General features: G+C 49.7%; 2 protein-coding genes and 1 pseudogene across 2 annotated transcripts; 1 reads left to right on the top strand and 2 right to left on the bottom strand.

The window, feature by feature from the left end:
- Positions 1–1,019: 1,019 nt before the first annotated feature.
- On the top strand, positions 1,020–1,502 carry LOC136999294 (uncharacterized). Its single transcript, XM_067352931.1, has one exon. The coding sequence runs from the start codon at positions 1,020–1,022 to the stop codon at positions 1,500–1,502; it is 483 nt and encodes a 160-aa protein (XP_067209032.1).
- Positions 1,503–10,934: 9,432 nt separating this feature from the next.
- Positions 10,935–15,771, bottom strand: LOC136999316 (uncharacterized; annotated as a pseudogene).
- Positions 15,772–18,276: 2,505 nt separating this feature from the next.
- LOC136999315 (uncharacterized) lies at positions 18,277–20,355 on the bottom strand. The gene has a single exon (XM_067353011.1). The coding sequence runs from the start codon at positions 19,757–19,759 to the stop codon at positions 18,848–18,850; it is 912 nt and encodes a 303-aa protein (XP_067209112.1). The 5' UTR covers positions 19,760–20,355; the 3' UTR covers positions 18,277–18,847.
- Positions 20,356–20,863: the final 508 nt, after the last annotated feature.

Raw genomic sequence — 20,863 nt, 5'->3', positions numbered from 1 at the left:
ATATAATATGAAGATTTGTTTAGAGTTTGGTGTAATATGTAATATTATGTAACTTTATCTTTGTAGACAGTATGCCGACCTGTTGCATTAAAAATTGTAATAGTCGCAGTATTTATTTATTTACAATACTGTTTTGATTTTTTAATCAGCTGCGAACGTTTGAATTTTGCGCGCATAAAATGGGTCCCCTGTGATTGGTTGACAAGCAAGTCCCCCAACTCTTTGCCGCCATTATGCGCAATAACTCACCTTGTTTCTTTCCACCATGGGTGTTTATACGATTATTTATCGGCGCTCAATGCGCCCTTTTTGACTACGGACGATGTTCGGTCCGTAGCCGTGACGATGCATGCTGCATCGTTACACACTGTATCATAAATAATAGTTAATGTCGCCTTGTGCGCGACACGGGACACGTTTCCAGATCCATTGTACATACTGCGCTCATTACGACATGTCGGTATATTATGCGCTCGCGTCCTTGTCGTTATATTAGCTTTTATTGTAATTTGAGCTATTGTGTTGTTTGCGCTCTTTCAGAGTTTTGATACGTGAATTATATTAAATATTATTATTCCTTTATTTTAATATAAGTAGTAATATAATGTAATATAAAAAAAAATAAAGTAGTAAGATAAGAGTATGTATTAAAGTATATACAATCAGATATTGAACATTATGGAATATAATTAAATAAATAGAATTATGTAGTTTTTAATTACTTTATAAAATAAAATTAAACAAAGTAAAACAGAATCTCTTTTATTTAATACATTAAATACATGAACGAAATTGACGTTTTATATATTGTGGATTAAAAAAAAAAGCTTATTTTAAACTTTTACTCTCTGTTGCACAAAAGTTATTTAGAATGTTTTAACAATTTTGAATATAATACTTTTAAAATAAACATTAATTTTACATAAACTTTAATAAATTTTAACTTATAGACTAATCAACTTTGTAATAAAGTTACTTATAGACTTTTAATAAACATAAATTTTACAGACTTTGGTAATATGGTGCAAATCAACCGACCCCAGAAAACGGGGGAAATCCGCATCCGGGATCTGGCACCGTCGGCCACGGCCGAAAGTGTTGCCCGGGCTGTGGCGGAGATGGGAGGCTGCTCCCTCGCCGAGGTCAAGGTGGGGGACATCAAACCCTCCCCCACGCCCAGAGGCCTTCCTACGGTCTGGGCGAAGTGCCCCCTCAAAGCGGCCAATAAGGTCGCCCAGGAGAGGCACATTGCGATTGACAGGCTTTTTAGAGCTCGAGTCGAGCTCTTAGAGGTGCGTCCTCTCCAATGCTTCAAATGCTTGGAGAAGGGCCACGTCAGGGCGAAATGCCCCAACACAAATGTGGACCGCAGCGGTCTATGTTACCGCTGCGGAGAAACGGGGCACGAGGCCCGCGTGTGCACGGCACAAGCAAAATGCGCCGTGTGTCTAGACGCGGGTCGTCCGGCCTCCCACCGGGGGACCGGAGTGCAAACCTCCTAAAGGGGGCAAGAAAAAGAAGGGGGGGTAGCCACACCGGCACTCATCCCCCCTTTCAAGAAGGCGGAAATATCGGCGGCAGCGGCGAAGTCGCCCATCATGGAGGAACCTAGTTCCCCCATCGGGAGGATGGATGTAGATCCACCGCCGGCTGTCGCCGATAAAGTAGGGAAGAGTGGCCTGGAGGAGGAACAGGTTCCAAGGAACCAATAATGTCCACGAAACTCTTCCAGGCCCACCCGAATCACGCTCGCCGGGCTCAGGATTTGTTCCTAGCGGACCTGTGCGAGCGTGATGCAGGATTGGGAGTGGCGGCGGAGCCGTATCGGGTGCTGGACTCCAATCCTAACTGAGTCTCGGCCTCGAACGGTTCCGTCGTCATTGTGAGGAGGCACTCCCCGCGTTCCCCCCCCTTACCCTAGTGGAAAGGGGAGTGGGGTTTGTCGTAGCGCGGTGGGGTGTCTTCTACGTGGTGGGGGTTTACGCCCCACCAAAGCGGCCTCACCCGGAATTCCGGGAACAGATGCGGGCAATGGGGGCGGGCATTCGCCGATGCCTCTCCCACCCCGTACTGGTGGCCGGAGACTTCAACGCCTGGGCTCAGGCGTAGAGTTCCCGGTACACCAATATCAGGGGTGAGGCCGTGCTGGACTGGGTGGCGGGGCTGGGCCTCCTGTTATTAAACAGGGGGTCGGTAAGCACCTGTGTTCACCCCCAAAGGGAGTCCATCGTTGACTTGACGTGGGCATCTTTCCGGGCGGTAGACTTGGTAAGAGCCTGGAGGGTGGCGGACCGAGAGTCCCTTTCGGACCATCTCTACATAGAGTTAGTCTTGACTGCCACTCCCCAGGTGCTGACCCGCCGCCACCGACAAAGGGGCGATAAACCTCCCAGAAAATGGGCCCTGGCCCAATTGGACCAGGACAGACTGGTGGCGGCGGCCTTGATGAAGACGTGGGCGGATCCTCCCGTCCTCGTCGACACCGAGGTCGAGGCCGAGGGGATCGGGGACATGGCCGAGCGTATGTGCGATGCGGCCATGCCCCGGTCAAAACCCGCTCCTCGTCGGGCCATATACTGGTGGACGGAGGAGATCGCGGATTTGCGGAGACGCGTAAACGCCGCCAGACGCGGTCTCCTCAGGGTCCGACGACGGGCGGAAGGCAAGGATGACAGCACTGTCAAGGCGCGCGGGGAGTACCTGGCCGCAAGGTGCTCTTTGCGGACAGCCATCGACAGGGCCAAGGCCAAGGCCTGGGAGGAAATGTTGGCGGAGCTAGACCGGGACCTTTGGGGGCGTCCGTATCGTCTGGTGCTCAATAGACTGAGACCAGCGGCGCCTCCAATCTCGGAGACGCTGGACCCTGGGTTTCTCGATTGGGTGGTGGGAAGTCTCTTCCCAATCAGGGATATTCACATCCCCTCTAGGGGGGATCTCTCCACCTGGTCCGGGAACCTAGAGATATCCGAGAGGGAGCTCTCCGAGGCGGCCAAAAGGCTGGGGGCTGCTGGCAAAGCCCTCGGCCCGGACGGGATTCCCGGTCGAGCGTGGGCCTTGGCCTTTGGCGTGGTGGGTGCCCGCCTGAGAAGATTGTACAATGCATGTCTCAGGACGGGCACCTTCCTCTCCTTGTGGAAGAGAGCGAACTTGGTGCTCCTTCGCAAGGAGGGGAAACCGGCGGAGCAACCTTCGGCTTACAAGTCGATATGCCTGCTGGACGAGGTCGGTAAGTTATTCGAGAGAATTATTGCCGGCCGAATCGTCCAGCACCTGTCGCGGGATGGTCCCAACCTTTCGGAGGACCAATTTGGATTCCGGGAGGGCCGATCGACGACAGATGCAATCACGCATCTACGGGCCCTTTCGGACCAGATTATAGGGGAGGGAGACGTAGCGTTGGCGGTGTCGCTGGACATCGTCAACGCCTTCAACTCCCTCCCCTGGGAATACGTGGGGGAGGCCATGGAGTTCTATAGCTTCCCCCCATACATAAGGGAGGTCCTTTGGGACTATTTCCGCGACAGGACGCTCCAGCTGAAAGACCAGCTGGAGCGAGTAAGCCGAAGAAAAGTCTACTGCGGGGTTCCCCAGGGGTCGGTACTAGAACCCCTATTGTGGAACCTCGCGTACGACAGAGTGCTCCGCACGGCGCTTCCCCCGGGTTGTCGTCTGCTGTGTTACGCAGACGACACGCTGGTGGCCCGGGGGAGGAACTGGAGAGAGGCTTGGAATGCGGCGAACGCCGCTACCCGGGCGGTCGTATACTCGATAAGAGCCATGGGACTCGAGGTCGCTCCACAGAAGACAGAGGCCCTGTTCTTCTATGACAGGGCCTTGGGGCGGCCTTCCCCTACCCAAATCTGGGTAGGGGAGGTCCGTATCCGGGTGGGGACCCAGATGAAATATCTGGGCATCACTCTGGATGGACTTTGGGAGTTTGAGCAGCATTTCGCTGGAATAACCCCCAAAGCGGATAGGATGGCGAATGCGTTAGGTCGTCTCCTTCCGAACTTGGGTAGTCCGAGAAATAGAGTCAGAAAACTCTACGCGAACGTCGTGCAGTTGGTGTTCCTTTATGGGGCACCGGCGTGGGCCGACAGGGTCGTGGCCAGCCGGCGAATAAAGGCGATGCTACATCGCCCGCAACGTCGGCTGGCCATTAGGCTAATAAGGACCTACTGCACGACGTCGTTCGCGGCGGCCACGGCTCTGGCGGGCCTCCTCCCGGTCGAGTTCCTGGCGAACTCGTACGCCGAAGTATACCGGCGTACGAGGGATCCGGACCGACACGGGAGCGCCCGCCTCTTACCACGAGCCGTGGTCAGGATAAGGAAGGATGCCCGCCAAAGAGCCATGGAGGCGTGGCAGGCCTCCTTAATTGGCTCCACGGCGGGCAGATGGACCACCCAACCCATCCAGGCCATCCAACCCTGTCTCCCGGAATGGGCGGACAGGAGGGGACACGGTATCGGGTTCCACCTTACACAGGTACTCACCGGCCACAGATGCTTCAGTGACTACCTGTGTAGGATCGGCAAAGAGTATACGACCGAGTGCCACCACTGTGCGGCCGGTCGGGACTCGGCGCGGCACACTCTCGAGGAGTGTGAAGCGTGGGAGAAAGAGCGTCGAGTTCTGATCGCAGTGGTCGGCGGAGACCTCTTCCTGCCGGCATTGGTGAGAGCAATGCTGGAGGGAGAGGACAAATGGAGGGCCGTCTCCTCCTTCTGTGACAGAGTCATGTTGCAGAAGGAGGAGGTGGAGAGAGAGAGAAAGGCGGTAGGGAGGGGGAGGGGATAATGCTCCTCTTCAGCCGCCGCCAACACAACCCCCGCGCCCCCAAGGGAGCAGGTAACAACAGGACCCCTCCGGGTGGTGACGTTCACCAAAACCCCGGGGGGGATCTCCCTGGAGAAGGTCTCTTTTTCCAACTCGGAAGGCCGGAGGAGGAAGAAGAAACTCCTAGGAAATTCTAGGAGTTATATCTCTCCCCCCTTCCGGCGGGGGGTCAGTTGGGAGCAGGGGCTCCCGACTGGCCTCAGCCCCCCACGAAACACGGGAGGGCGGGGAAAGGTCGCGGTAGCCCGGCCTTTCCTGGAAAAGAGGGCAATAACGAGAAGGAGGGGGGAATAAAAATCTCCTTCTCCGCGAAGAGACCGGAAAACGGTCAGACCTGAGGGGGGGTGAGATTAATACCGCTGGTGATGCCTTACCCTCCCTCTACATGGTCTAGGAAGGCTACCGGCAGGGATTTTAGTGGGTATGCCTGGGACTTATTCTCAGGAGACTCCCACATAATCCACGGGATTCTTCCCGAAACCCGTGGGTATCCATAAAAGATTTCTCCTGCCTCACCAAAAAAAAAAAGACTGGTAATATATAATGTAAGAAAAAAAACAGAACGGTTTCGACACAAATATAAATACTTATATATTAGTTTATAATTAGCAGTCTTTTTATCACATCTCCTCGTCGTGCGCCACCTTGTCGTGGTGAGGAGGCTCATCCGTGAAACCCTCCGGGGCGGAACGGGTGCTAAGAGCGCACAGTACCCTCTATTCTGAGAATATAAGGAGCCCGGCGACTCCTTTAGGGAGGAAGTCTGTGTGTTTCACACAGATGGAATCCCAATCGCCGGTAGGAGATGGGGACTCCGACTTCAAACCCCCGGTGGCACGGCACCGTTAGGGGGAAGATTTCTATCTCCTCCCCGTGCACGGGCGACCAGGCTCGTCAGCCCTGTGGGGCGGCTGGCCAAAGGGGTGCTCCCCCTATGGTTGAGGCCTGTCCTGATTGGGGCTGTTGCTTTGGCGGGATGGGTCTGTGGTGGGCCACTTCGGTGGCCTCGCCTAAAGGGGTGGATGTGGGTTCTGGTTATCTTGTGTCTGTGGCGGAGGTCCTTAGGGGTCTGCCGCCTGGCATGGGGGAAGGCGGCGTCCCACAAAGGGGATGGGCTCTTCCTCTTCGCTCAAACGGCATGGGAACGTGGTCCTTGTGTACGCGAGCGTGAAGAAGAGCGACGGGTCGGCGATGTCCCGGAATCCCACCGGGCTCGTTGGGCCGGGCCGTATCGAGCCGCTCGGACGTATTCCGAGGCAGGGTCGGACGGCGGCGGGGACTGGGGCGGGTTCGTCGAGCTTGCTCGCGGACTCCGGCCCGGTTTGGGGGCTGCTCGGGCCGCTCGGAAGTATTCCGAGGTCGGGGCCGAGCAGCGAGGACTGAGCATCCCGGGAGGGCGCCCCGGTCCGTTCGCGGACCGGTCCCGAAATGTTCAGCCGAGGAGTATCTTTGCTGGTCGCCACGGCGGGCAAGGCGGTTGAGTCGTCACAACCTTCCGCCCCATCCGTCCGTGGGGCCCCCTGCGTGGCGGCACCCATCACGGTACCCACATGGTCGGAGGTGTGGGACCCCTGAAAGCCCCTGGTTGGAGTCACATCTGCCAGAGGAGAGTAAGGGGCTGGCACCGGATGCCCATCCCAGTGCCAGAGCCATATGCCGACTCCCCGGGGGAACTCGGGGGTAACGGGGCATGCCCGGTCGGCGGAGCCGTGATGGGTGGTGGGTTTTAAAACAATAATGTATCATTGTTCTTTGTTTTTGGAGGAGGAAGGCTGTACCCCACTACAGCCTAACTGCGCACATTCGCAGGCAGATGATGCCCTGATAGGACATAATGAGCCGCATGCTCCCTTCTCTCTCCCTCCTTTGAGGCTGAAAGAGAGTGCTGATGCGGACGAAATCATGGTGGAGGAAGGTCCCAACCTCTTTCGCAAGCCTGGACCTAAATCTAGGTCCAGACCAGGTTCCCGGGAGAGGGGTGCCCACTCCAGCTCCGGGAACTTGACGGGTAGGTCGGAGCCCCGCTTTGATCTTCCGGAGTGCTCTATTGTGCTTTTCCCTCTCCCTTCCAGGCCTCTCTCCTGCTCTCAGTGATGCTGGGAGCTCGGCGAGTCGGACGTCCCTGATGGGCAAGAGGTACAGGAGCGAAAATGTCCACGGTTTGGGTGGCTCCTCTGATGAAAAGGAGTCAAGACCACTAGCCCCCAAGCTGGATAAAAGAGAGCGTCCTCCTAAGGACCCTGCAAACCTGGGCCAACACACGGCCCAGAAACGCAGGGAGAAAAGTCTGGAGGATATAGTGAAGCGGTGCAATCAACTCGCCGAATACGCCTTTCGCCCGGACATCTCCATCGACAAAACTGTCGATCGAGGTCAGTCACACCAGCAAACGACCAGGGAGATAATCCGGGAGTTCGAGAGGGTCACCGCCCAAGAAGTGCGGAATAGGCTGGTCCAGGGGGCGGCAGCGGTCTGGACTGTGGCTCACAAGTCCTCCAATATAAAAGGGGACTTGTTAAAAGCCCTTTACAGGGAGGCAGCTGCAATAAAGGCAGCGGCCTTCTCTCTGACGGACCGCCTCGAAAGAGGTCATTACGACCCCAGGGCCGGCAGAGCTCCCGTGCCATCGGGAGAGGTAGTGGAGCTCCTAGAGACAAACCGGCTATTTGAGGAGCAAGTGGCCGAACTACGAAAGGAGCTTGATGAAATTAGGAGAACATCTCCTCCCCCCTCCCCCAGGATCACTCGATCCAAGACTAGGAAGGACTCGGAGGAGATGGATTTGGAGGCTCCCCTGACCCCCGTGGTTCCCCCTGCCAGACCACCTGTTAGCCAGGCAGACCTGGACGAGAATCCGGCCCTCAGGCTGGCACTTGGCCCCCAGAAGGCCAGGAAAAGGCTTCCGGACTCTTCATCTGAATCGGTCCCGCGACTGGAGAGCTCCTCTCCAATAAACGTGGAGAAGTTTTTTAGACTTTTCGAGAGGAGGTATCCTCATCTCCGTTCCCCCCTCCCCCCGGGGCCCTCTACGGGCGGGACGGGACCTGCCCCCTAGAAGGAGACAGCTCCTTCATCGCCGGAGGTTCCTGGGAAAGGGGGTAAAAAAAAACAAGAAGGCGAAGGAGTCGGACAGGGCTATTGGCGCCATCCTACAGCCAAAGTCCGGTCCTCCGACCCAACTCAAGGGGAAAAAGAGGGCTTCGCCCATAAACCCCCCTGTTGTCCCTAAAAAGGGTCCTTTCCCCACTCAGTCGGCCCCCTCAACCGCTGCCCCCGGGCAACAGAAAGTGACATGGACTGAGGTGGTCAAGAGGAAGAAGGGAGGTGTCGGCGGGATCTTCCGCAGAAGACGGGGAAACAACCCCCCCCGCTTCCAAAACCCCACCTTTCCCTCCCTCTCGGGGTGGAAAGGAGAAGAGTAGGAGGAAGAGGAGAGCCCCCAGCACCGCGGCAATCACTGTTACGTGTCCAAAAGACACGTACAGTGCACTGTTGGGACAGGTTAGGAAGCAGCTTGTCCTGGAAGAGTTGGGCATCCCCTACCTGAGACCCAAAGTGGCGCAAACTGGCGCGATAATTCTCCAGGTGCCGGGCCCTGGGAATCAGGAGAAGGCGGACAAGCTCTCCAAACGCCTGGAGAGCTTGTGCGCTGATAAACCGGAGGTGCGCATCGCCCGGCCGCAGAAAATGGCGGAGATGCGCCTTCGGAGGATAGACATGTCCGTCACGGCTGATCTCATCGTTTCAGCTGTGGCGGACAAAGAGGGCTGCCATCCCCACAAGATAAAAGTGGGGGAAATCAAAACCTCCCCCGGAGGGCTAGGCACCGCCTGGGCAAGATGCCCTTTGGCGGTGGCCAATAAAGTGTGCCAGGCCGGCCACCTTATTATAGGCGGATGCTGGACGCAGGTCACACTGCTGGACCAGCGCCCCCTCCAATGCTATAAATGCATGGAAGGGGGGCCACGTACGGGCCAAGTGCCCCAACGCCGCGGACCGCAGCAACTGCTGCTATCGCTGCGGATTCGAGGGGCATTTGGCCGGCTCGTGTTCGGCACCGGCACACTGCGCAGTGTGCCATGCTGCGGGCCGTCCGGCCTCCCATCGTATGGGAGGCCCAGCATGTAAACCCCCCAAGGGGAATAAAAGAAAGAAGAAAGAAGAGACGGCCGCGGCACCCGCCTCTCCTTCCCAAAACGGGAAGATAGGTTGTCCCCCCCCCTTCGGGGGAGAAAACAATGGCCACCTCAAGTGGCCCAATGGAGGTCTACTTGGAGGGGTAGGACATTGAACGCCCACAATGTCCACCAGGCTTCTCCAAGCGAACCTGAATCACGCTTGTAGGGCCCAGGACCTTTTCCTGCAGCACCTGAGCGGGCGTGGTATCGGAGCCGCTCTGGGTCTCCGAGTCAAACCCTAATTGGCTCGCGGACCTGGACGGCTCTGTTGCCATAATTAGGAGGCACTTCCCGCGCTCCCCTCCGATCACCCTAGTGGAGAAAGGCAGGGGTTTCGTCATTGCGCGGTGGGGTGCCCTCTGTGTGGTGGGGGTCTACGCCCCCCCTAAATGGTCCTGCCCTGTTTACAAGCAATTCCTACGGGAAATGGGAGACGGCATACGCCGGTGCCTCCCCCATCCCGTGCTGGTAGCCAGAGACTTCAACGCTTGGTCTACGGTGTGGAGTTTCCGGTCCACCAATGCAAAGGGCAGGACCCTCTTGAAATGGACGGCGGAGATGGACCTCCTGCTGTTAAACAGGGGGTCCACCAGCACCTGCGTCCGCCCCCAAGGGGAGTCCATTGTCGATTTGACATAGGCCACCCCCCCGGCTGCGCGCCTGGTGAGCCAGGGGGGGGGGTGTCTGAGGGGGAGTCTCTGTCAAACCATCGGCTTATAGAGATGGTCCTCTCGGCCACCCCCCGGGAGGTGCTGCTCCGCCGCAGGGGGGCTGACCCCCCTTGAAGATGGACCCTGTCCAGGCTTAACTTGGACAGGCTCATGGTTGCAGCCAAGGTGGAGACGTGGTCTCGATTCCCGGGTCACGTCGACACCAAAGAAAAAGCCGTTGCGATCCGCGGCATGGCGGCTCGTATATGTGACGCCGCCATGCCGAGATCAAAGCCCGCCCCTCGTCGAGCGGCCTATTGGTGGAGTGGGGAGATCGCGGAGCTCCGGAAACAAGCCACCGGAGCTCGACGGGATCTCCTCCGTGCTCGACGCAGAGCGGGCGGAGGTGACGGGACTGCGATGGCGCGGGGCGCGTACCTGGCCGCACGGTACGCGCTCCGGTCGGCCATCAGCAGGGCCAAGACCGGAGTCTGGGACGAATTGCTGGCGAAACTGGATCGGGATCCCTGGGGGCGCCCATATCGAATTGTACTAAACAGACTTCGACCAGCGGCGCCCCCAATCTCGGAGATCTTGGAGCCCGAGTTTCTCGAGAGGGTGATGGGCATCCTTTTTTCTATTAGGGCGGGAAATGTCCCGCCCAGGGGGGATTCCCCCCCTTGGAGCGAGGAACTCGAGGTCTCCGAATGGGAGTTCTCCGAGGCAGCGAGGAGGCTTGAGAGCACTCACAAGGCCCCCGACCCGGATAGGGTTCCCGGCCGTGTCTGGGCTCTGGTACTTGAAGAGGTGGGTGCCCTGAGGAGGCTGTTCAACAACTGCCTCAGATCGGGCGCCTTCCCCTCCTTGTGGAAGGAGGCCAACTTGGTCCTCCTCCGCAAGGAGGGGAAGCCGGTGGAGCAGCCTTCTGCCTATTTGCCTATTGGACGAGGTCGGCAAACTCTTTGAGAGAGTCATCGTCGGCCGAATAGTCCAGCACCTGTCGCGGACTGGTCCCGACCTGAGCGAGGCTCAGTTCGGGTTCCGGGAGCGCCGCTCAACGGTGGATGCCATCATGCACCTAAAGGCGCTCTCGGAACGGATTACGAAGGGGGAGGTGGCGTTGGCGGTGTCATTAGACATCGTCAACGCCTTCAACTCCCTCCCCTGGGAGTTTGTGGGGAAGGCCATGGAGTATCATGGCTTCCCCCAATACATAAGGGAGGTGGTCTGGAATTATTTCCGCGACAGGACGCTCCAGTACAGAGATGGCCTGGAGCGAATACGCAGTAGGTCAGTCTATTGCGGGGTTCCTCAGGGATCAGTTTTAGGACCCCTATTATGGAACCTCGCATATGATCGAGTGTTCCGTTCGGTGCTTCCCCCGGGCTGTCGTCTAATTTGTTATGCGGACGACACGCTGGTGGTGGCTCGGGGGAGGAATTGGATTGAGGCCCGGGACACGGCCAATGCCGCGCTCCGGGTAGTCGTGGGCTCAATACGACAAATGGGACTGGAGGTCGCCCCTCAAAAGACGGAGACCCTGTTCTTCTGGAACAGGGATATGGGGCGACCCCCCCCCTATCCAAATCTGGGTAGGGGAAGTCCGCGTTCCGGTGGGACCCCAGATCAATTATCTAGGTCTCATCCTGGATGGACTCTGGGGATTTGAAGAGCACTTTGTGCGTATAATCCCCAGAGCGGACAGGATGGCGGCCGCGTTAGGTCGTCTCCTGCTCAACGTGGGTGGTCCAAGCGCCAAAGTGAGGCGCTTATACGCCAACACCGTGCAGTCGGTGTCCCTCTATGGGGCACCGGTTTGGGCTGGGGCGGCATTGGCCAGCCGATGAATCAAACAGCTGCTCCACCAGCAGCAATGGCGGCTGGCCATTAGAATAGCCCGGGCCTACTGCACGGTGTCGTACGTGGCGGTCACGGCCCTGGCGGGCCTCCCTCCAGCGGAGTTATTGGCGAACTCGTACGCCGAAGTATATCGGCGTACGAGGGACCCAAACCGCGCTAGGAGTGCCCGATTAACACCAGGGGCCGTGAACAAATTAAGGCGGCAAGCCCGCCGCAGAATGATGGAGGCCTGGCAAGCCTCCATCGCGGACTCTTTGGCGGGGCGATGGACCATCCACGCTATCCAGCCCTGTCTACCCGAGTGGGTGGACAGGAGGGGACGAGGAATGTCGTTCCATTTGACGCAGGTGCTCACCGAACACGGTTGTTTCGGGGAGTACTTGTGTCGAATTGGAAAAGAGCCCACGACTGGGTGCCACCACTGTGCGGCTGGTCGGGATTCGGCGCAACACACCCTACAGGCGTGTGAAGCATGGGACAGGGAGCGCCAAGCGCTGACTAATGTGATGGGCACGGACCTCTCTCTCCCGGCATTGCTCCAATCAATGCTGGGAGGGGAGGATAAGTGGAAGGCCGTCTCCTCCTTTTACGACCAAGTGATGTTGCAGAAGGAGGAGGCGGAAAGAATCAGAAGAGGAGAGATGGGGGACGCTCCTCTTCTATCCCCTCTCCCCTCACAGAGAGGGGGAAATGAAAACGGCGGCGGGAATCCTTCCCCAACTAGGAGGAGATTAGTTCCTCGCCGCCGTCTAGCCCATTTAAGGGCGTAAGTAGTGGGTCCCCTGGGTCACAGACTATACCGGCCTGGACCCAGGAGTCCTTGGGGGGGGGGGGAGGGAAGCTCTCCTTATCCCTCCAAACATAAATAAATACAGGGAGAGGTATTATTATTATTATTACTACCCCTCCCTGGGGGGGCTGGTCAAGGGCGGAGGCCCTTGATCATCCCCGGCCCCCCACTAACATCAGGGAAGGCAGGGGAAGGTCGCGGTGACCCGACCTTTCCTTTTAGGCAGGACACTGGGGCAGGGTGACAAAAAAACCCTGCCCCGCGAAGAGGCTGGATATATGGCCACGCCTGAGGGGGAGCTGTGACAAATGCCCAAGACGATACCCGGCTCTCCCTCATATGGTAAGGAAGGTCACCGGCGGGGGTTTTAGTGGGTATACCAGGGATTTCTTCCCTGGGGACTCCCACATAACCCACGGGTTTCCTCCCGAGACCCGTGGGTATCCATAAAGAATTTCCCCCGCCTTACAAAAAAAAAGTCTTTTTATCACAACCTTCATACAGAATGTAATCATTGTGCGGTATTTATAGTCCATTTTTATATTTTAAATTTATTTAAGTATAGTTAAGTTATAGTTTTAAAATGTTATGAACTAAAAATATTAGTACAATAGTAATTTCAGATAATCTTGAAATAAAAACAGACTATGAATACCGCGCAATGATTTCATATCACGCAATTAATCTAAAAAAAAAAATGTTTAAATTTTATAATTTTTCAATTAATTTACTCATTATATCTTTAAATGCATTACTTATTGCCTTTGTTTCGGCTATAGCTTCTCTATGACGCCGCTCCTTTGCTTCTTCTCGAGCTTTTGCATCGGCAAAGAAGCAGCGGACCAGTCTTTCAGCTCGTGTTAAAGTCTGGTAATTCTTTTTCTCTTTCGCTCAGGAGCTTTTTCATTCGAGGTCGAAGAATCTTCATTCATTTCTTCTGAATCGTTTTGTTCAGAACTTATATCTATTCTTTTTTTTGTTCAGATTTGAAGCAATAGCCACGGGTGTGACACACGGTTTTTTACCCAAAATTTCTTCCAATTTTTCGTAAAACTTACAGGTTTTGGGATCATTCCCAGAAGTGTTGTTATGATCTTTTGTTTCCACGTATTTTCTTTTAATTAATCCTTCCATTTATTTTCACATTGCATACAAGTTTTTTTCTTCCATTCAGGTTTGGTTTCTTTTAACTTTTAACTTGTTACTAATTAGAGCCCACACTTCTCGGCTCTTCATAGTTTTAAAACATTTTTGATGATTGTTCCAAAGATGGATAAGGCATCTCACTTCATTATCATCTTTCCAACACGCTGTAGAAACTATAAGTTACATTAATATTGACAGTATTTATTGAATATGCTAAAATATTTACTTTATATTTTGTAAAAGAATACTCAAAAAAAAAAAAAAATTTTTACCTGTTGTTTTGTTTTCAAAGATCATACCGTTTAAAGAATTTTTACTTGAAGAACCATTGTCATGCCCATTTTGTATGGGTGATTCCTCAGCAAATTCTAAATCGAAGAACTTCAGCGTTTCTTCACACACAGGCACTTCAAAAATATTTTTCTCTGCAAGGTAAAACAATAATTACATTTTTGATAGTGAACAATAAAAAGTAATTTAGTGTTGTAAAGAAATATTGTTTTAAATCTATTTACAAATCTCATTCTCAATATATTTTAATACATATTGAGATTTGTAATAGATTTCAAAGAGTATTTTTACAATTTTTGTTGATATGGTTTAATGTTAATGTAATAATAATAACTCAAACCTTGTATATCTTGCACAAACATATTTCCATTGGAATCAAACATAAGGAGATCCCCATTCATTATAACTTGATGTCGTCCTTCTATTAATGTTATATCACACATTTTTTTGCTGCTATGACAGATTATTATGACAAAAAAGGTTATGATACTGTAAGAATTTCAATAAAAGATAAGTCCTGCTCCTGCCACCTGTTGGTTAGACACTAAGTATAAGTGCCCAAGATTTGGCAACCCTGTAATACGAGCTGAGCTCGTACGAGAAAGATTGCTCCAAAAGAGATCTCCGCAAACTCTCGAACAGTTAACATTTAATAATTTGATACTCTATAAATTGTGGTTGCGAATAAAGACTGTGTGGACTTAGAATATTTCTCAAGTTTGTTACCCGGTGCCCAAGCGTTCCCTATCCTGACGATTCTCGGTTTTAAACCGAATAACTTACAGCTTTATATTCAGAAGTGGGATTCACCCATTTCCTCCGGTCGCTTCATGATTAAAACGCAACGTGGTCGCGTGCCGGACATTTTTAAGAAAAGCACGTGAGCGCACGTTCGATATTACGAGTGTTAATAGTTCGTTAGAGACACGAAACCGTGATCTCGGATCGTGAGTTCAGTGACTGTACAGTGTCCAACCACGTCGCTACCCCGTTATAGACATTTGTTTTCGCCCTCATCGAGATGGATCGGGCTTCCCTCGAAAACATGTCTCCGGAGGAGCTCCGACAACAGGTCACCCGGTACCGGCTCACTCCAAATGCTGAGACACGAGAAGCCTACACCGAGGCTCTCGTCCAGCACTTTGAGCGGTTTCGCGCGGCTCTCGAGAAAGGGCCCGCGATAGATCCAGGCTCACAACCGACCGAAACGTTGCCGTCGGCAACCCTTCGACCGACCCGCCCAGGATCGACATCGGCGTCCGCCTCAGAGGCACAAGGGAGCAGCCAGCCGCCCTGGGACGCTCTCGCCCGGTGCCTCTCCTCGCTGACCTCGCAGATGCAACGGCAGGAGTCGTTGCTTGACAGGGTGGTTTGACAATTGAACCACTTTCCGGTAGGACCGACTACCTCCGAAACAAGCACGGCATTGCCGAGTTCAGGATCAGGCGCACACTCACCACGACCTTCCTCCGTCGGCACAGCCAATTTGGGATACGCGGTGAGCATAATGGCCACCTAGATACCGGAATTTGGTGGCGCCGTCACCGACAATCCGCTGGTATGGCTCACGCGGGTTGATCAGGTGGCAAGGGTACATAACGTCCCTGACGACGTCAAGTTACTGGCCGCGTCCAAAAAATTGACCAAGGTTGCCAGAAAATGGTACGATCTGAGTACAGGCTCAACAATAGAGTCCTGGGCTGCTTTCAGTCAAGCTCTTACAAGCCGGTATAAAAGAACGGCTCCGTACCATGTGACACTACAGCGCATAGAAGCGCGAAGATGAAACACATCAAAAGAAGCGTTCCAAGAGTACGCGATGGACCGCATCGCGCTAATGCACGGCATGCACAACTGCCGTTGCAGGAAACAATCCAGCTACTTCTATCCGGAATTAGCAGTTCGGCCGTCCGGGCGACGGCAGCGGCTATGGACGTCAACTCGATGGACGAGTTCTTTGACCGGATGGAGCGAGTGGTAAATGCCAATCCGGAGCAGGAACGTAAAGGCGCTCCGACGAAATCAGCGAAGTCAGAGACGTCGAGCAGTGGCGAAAAACAGCCAATCCGGCCAAGCAGAGTACGGGATCAAAGCCATACTGTGTGTACTGCAAAACCCCCGGGCACTTCCGCAAGGACTGCCTCAAGATCAAGCGACGGGAAGCGCAGACACCGGTAACGCCGACTTCAGCCGTCGCCGCCGTACAGCAGGACACGGAAACCACCGTGGCCTTGGTTCAACACCATTTCAGTAAGCATATAACTTTTGGGCATGACCCTATTAATCTAAATAAAATTAATAAAGTAAGTTGCCATGTAACCGCGTTAGTAGATACAGGGAGTCCGGTCTCCTTCGTGCGAGCTGACCTATTACACGGCGGTTACGGGTTAAAAATTCAAGAGGTCAAACAAGCTCCGGCTTTGACCGCTATTAATAATTCAATTATTAAAATCACCGGCGCGATTAGCACTGAAATAGCGTTCGCGCAACATCCAGAAAGAACGTTTGATATTAATTTACTTGTACTCGATTCGCGCAGCCTGGCGACTCAGGTAATCATTGGCCGAGATTTTCTTAATTTCCACTCACTTTACGCGATATATCACCCGTCGCGGGGCGAAGCTCAGACAAACAACGCGGACATTTCAAGTTCATTCCCGGAAGAACTTTTAAAAGTGCACGCGTGTTATGAGCCACATTGCGCAGACGAATATCTCGAAGAGATAGCAAAAGCGATGGATCCCGCGGAGGGAAAACAATTGAAAAATCTATTCGCGGAGGTAGCCGAATTAATGGTCAGCCGCGTCGAAGACGATTACTGCGTGCGAGTCAATATTAAGGACACGTCGACTTACGCGTACGCGCCGCGAAAGTTTGCGTATTCCGAACGTATTCAAATAAGAAAAATCACTGACGACTTGATTGCGCGCGAAATAATCAAGACAAGCGTTTCGCCGTATTGCGCGCGAATAGTCCCGGTCAAAAAAAAAAACGGTGAACTGCGTCTGTGTGTGGACTTGCGTCCTTTAAATGCACGGATCGCAAAAAAAAAATACCCCTTTCCGGTCATCGAAGACTGCATCTCGCGGCTCGGTGATAAGGCGATATTCACACTGTTAGATATGTAAGACGGCTTTCATCAAATATCAGTGCATCCGTCGGACACAAAGTATTTTTCCTTCGCCACGACCGACGGGCAATTCGAATACACGAAGCTATCGTTTGGCTTTGCGGACTCACCGGCGGAGTTCCAAAAAAGAATCGTACAAATTTTGCAACCGTTGATTAGAACAGACAAATTAATCGTTTATATCGATAACATACTCATCGCTACCGATACGGTAGACTCGAATTTGCAAGTTCTTAAACAAACACTGATAGAAATAAAAAAATACGGTTTTGAATTAAATATTAAAAAATGTCAGTTCCTTAAAAAAAAAATTGAATATCTCGGGTATATAATTGCGCGCAATTCGATAACTATTTCGGATAGACACACCGAATCAATCTCTAACAAGGAAAGGGACCCAAGTGTCCCCCTCCGATTTTGACGAGCTTTAAATATGTTGTAAAGTAGCTCAAAATAAGAGACACGTATTTTTTTTATGTGCTTTCTCGCACGTTTAGGGTTGAAACAACCCCTACAAGCTAAAACGGTTTTTTTGGTTTTGACTGAATATCGTCAAAACTGTAAGAGATATCAAAAAATGTTTCGAATAAAAGTTGCATGGTCTTTTATGAGCTTTATAACCGCGTAGCTCGATTTTTAAAAAATTTTATATTTTTTAATTTACTCTCACCCCTTCTTATTATTTTTACGAATTTCAAAATTTTTGTTATGACAAAAGTTGTAGCATTTTTTACGCTGAATACAACCATATATGATTTTATTATGTTTCGAAATCGCATCTTTTAGAAATGAGCTGTCAATGTCGTACTATATGCGTCGCGCTGCGATATATGCATATATATGCATAACGCATCGTTTGTGCCGCTTGTGTAATCGATGTTTGTCGCGCATGTGTAATTGATAAGATGAATAAAATTAGAAATAAAGATTAGCATGTTATGAAGTATTCGGAAAAATGTTCTGATCAAAGAACAAAGTTCACTAAAGTTGTTGCCAAAGCATCTCCTCTATATTATACTTTTATAGTTATACTAGAACAATACAAGCGCGCGCTGCGCCCGTGCACTTATTATAATAATTTAATAATTATGAAATCTAAATATTTTAATAAAATTTTTAAAATTTTAAATAACCGTCAAAATAATCTTTGCTCTTAAACTATCAAACTGTCAGAATAATTGAGATAACCAATCAGCGTCGCGGATAAGCGTCAACAATACTTTTGATACATTCAAGTATCGATTTTTCATGCCTTTTTTAAGAGTGGATTATATCAAAAGAGAAATAAATAAATAAAAATCTTACAATTAAAATGCAATTTATTGTTTTTCAATGGTAATGCAAAAAAATCCAATTAATTTCAGGTTTTTCTATTAATCAATACTAGAAACATTTGTTTGTTTATTATTTTATTTCTTTTATAATAATATATGTCGAAACAATTACAACTTTACCTTCAACAATAACATACTACATATATTGAATATAATACATATATTAACATATATTAAAAACAGATGAATTTATGGAACAAACGTATCACAAAGGTGATGTTCGTGAAAAAAGTGATTTATACAAAGTGACTTTTTGCACCATGCGCAAGTAATTATTGCAGGTGCGCTACAAATATCGCATGTTGGTTTTGACTGTTTATGAAAACAAAATTCCACTGGTGTTTCAAATTCTTCGGGCTTATTTATTACGTACCCGCTTTTATACCATGCGTATTTCAATAAATTTCTGAATCTTGGCGATGAAAATTGATTATGAGTCAATAACTGTAATTTTAAAATGGTGTTTCTTACATGCAGAGTGACTTCCAGACCTAAAAGCATTACAGTATCAGAAAAGTGTCTAATAAAATTCTTCCACAAACGAAAACCATATACATCCATTGGTTGTATTTTTCCTGTTGTCCCAGCTGGTATAGTCAACAAAAATAATATCTTCTGTGGATTCTGGTTTAGATTCTTGAATAATATTTGGACAATGACCAAAGTTTAGTCCATGAATCTAGTAGTAAAACAGATTTTGGACCTACATTTGGAAAAAGTACGTCTTGCAACCAAATTTTAAAATAATGCGCTGTTAATTTTCCGGATTTCGAAGCCGTAACAAAAATATTAGGTGCCTTAAACATTGTTTCTTGCACTCTGGGATCAAATGTTCCACTAACTTCTTTCAGTACAATAAAAAGAGGCGATAATAATTTACCATCGGCTGAAACAGTAGGTTGTATAGTATAGCTATGCGTAGTTGCCGATACGGATTGTACTGCAGATTCAATCTTTTTTGTTCCTTTATATGCCAATGTACGACCGGCATGAAGTTCTAATTGGAATCCGCTTTGATCACTGTTGTAAATATTTTCAACTCCATATTCTATTATTTGATATTTAACGTTTTCAATAAATGTGTTACATTTTTCTTCAAAATCGACGTTAGACAATATAGATGTTTTTCTTATAAATTTTGTTATTTTACGAGATACAATATTATGTATTATTTTAAATTTTCGTATCCATCGCGATGAAGCTGTAAATTCTGATACATTTAAATTTTCCTGTGCCCGAATAGCCCATCGAGCTAAATCAGCGTCGTGAACAATAATTCTATTTTCAAGAGCTGTATGAAAATTATTTAATGTATATTCCAAAATTTGTTTTAATTTTTCGAATCTACTGCCACCTTGATTCACTTGAATTTCCCATCGTCGTAATTGACGTAATAAATATACTTTCCGAAATCTTTGTTTTACTCCTTCTAATGTTCTTGGCCTTGTTGTACTGCTTTTCCAAAATTCGACTGCATTTTTTTTATATTTATACGGAATACGTCCATCTGTAGTACATATAACTTTAGGATTTGCGTCCATAGCTCACCTTCTTCCTCTTTATCTCCTAGTTCGAATTGCTCTGCTGTTGGAATATCGTTATCGTTTTTATAATCTAAAGATTCTTCTACTTCCATTTTGTATCTCTCATCGCGCATTTCTTTCAACACAGATTCTATTTTATGTGCCATTTCTCGTTCTTCAGATGTTATCGGACTTGTTGATAGATTAAGGGCCGAAAAAGTTACGTATACTAACATTATTACGTTAAATGGATTTAATTAAACTATTCTGAAAAATATAACAATTAAATATTTCTCCTTATTTGTGTACAAAAAAATAATACTTACTTTATAGTGAATTTGCTGTTTTTTCTTTGATGCTGTTTTATATATTGTTTTTTCGTAATCACTAACAAGCGCACAACTTTAAAGCGTAATATGCACTGACGGGATATGACAACGCGCTGCGCTATAAATGCACTCGAAATGCGAATATAAAAGTGTAAAATAGAGGGGATGTTTTGGCAACAACTTTAGTGAACTTTGTTCTTTGATCAGAACATTTTTCCGAATGTTTCATAACATGCTAATCTTTATTTCTAATTTTATTTGTCTTATCAATTACACATGCACGACAAACATCGATTACACAAGCGGCACAAACGATGCGTTATGCATATATATGCATATATCGCAGCGCGACGCATATAGTGCGACATTGACAGCTCATTTCTGAAAGATGCGATTTCGAAATATAATAAAATCATATATGGTTGTATTCAGCGTAAAAAATGCTACAACTTTTGTCATAACAAAAATTTTGAAATTTGTAAAAATAATAAGAAGGGGTAAGGGTAAATTAAAAAATATAAAATTTTTTAAAAATCGAGCTACGCGGTTATAAAGCTCATAAAAGACCATGCAACTTTTATTCGAAACATTTTTTGATATCTCTTACAGTTTTGACGATATTCAGTCAAAACCAAAAAAACCGTTTTAGCTTGTAGGGGTTGTTTCAACCCTAAATGTGCGAGAAAGCACATAAAAAAAAATACGTGTCTCTTATTTTGAGCTACTTTACAACATATTTAAAGCTCGTCAAAATCGGAGGGGGACACTTGGGTCCCTTTCCTTGTTAGTAACG

This window comes from Linepithema humile, chromosome 4 (genome assembly GCF_040581485.1).
Source record: "Linepithema humile isolate Giens D197 chromosome 4, Lhum_UNIL_v1.0, whole genome shotgun sequence".
Lineage (NCBI taxonomy): Eukaryota > Metazoa > Arthropoda > Insecta > Hymenoptera > Formicidae > Linepithema > Linepithema humile.
Note: the sequence above shows the minus strand (reverse complement) of the source record. Positions and strands in the feature narration are given on the sequence as shown.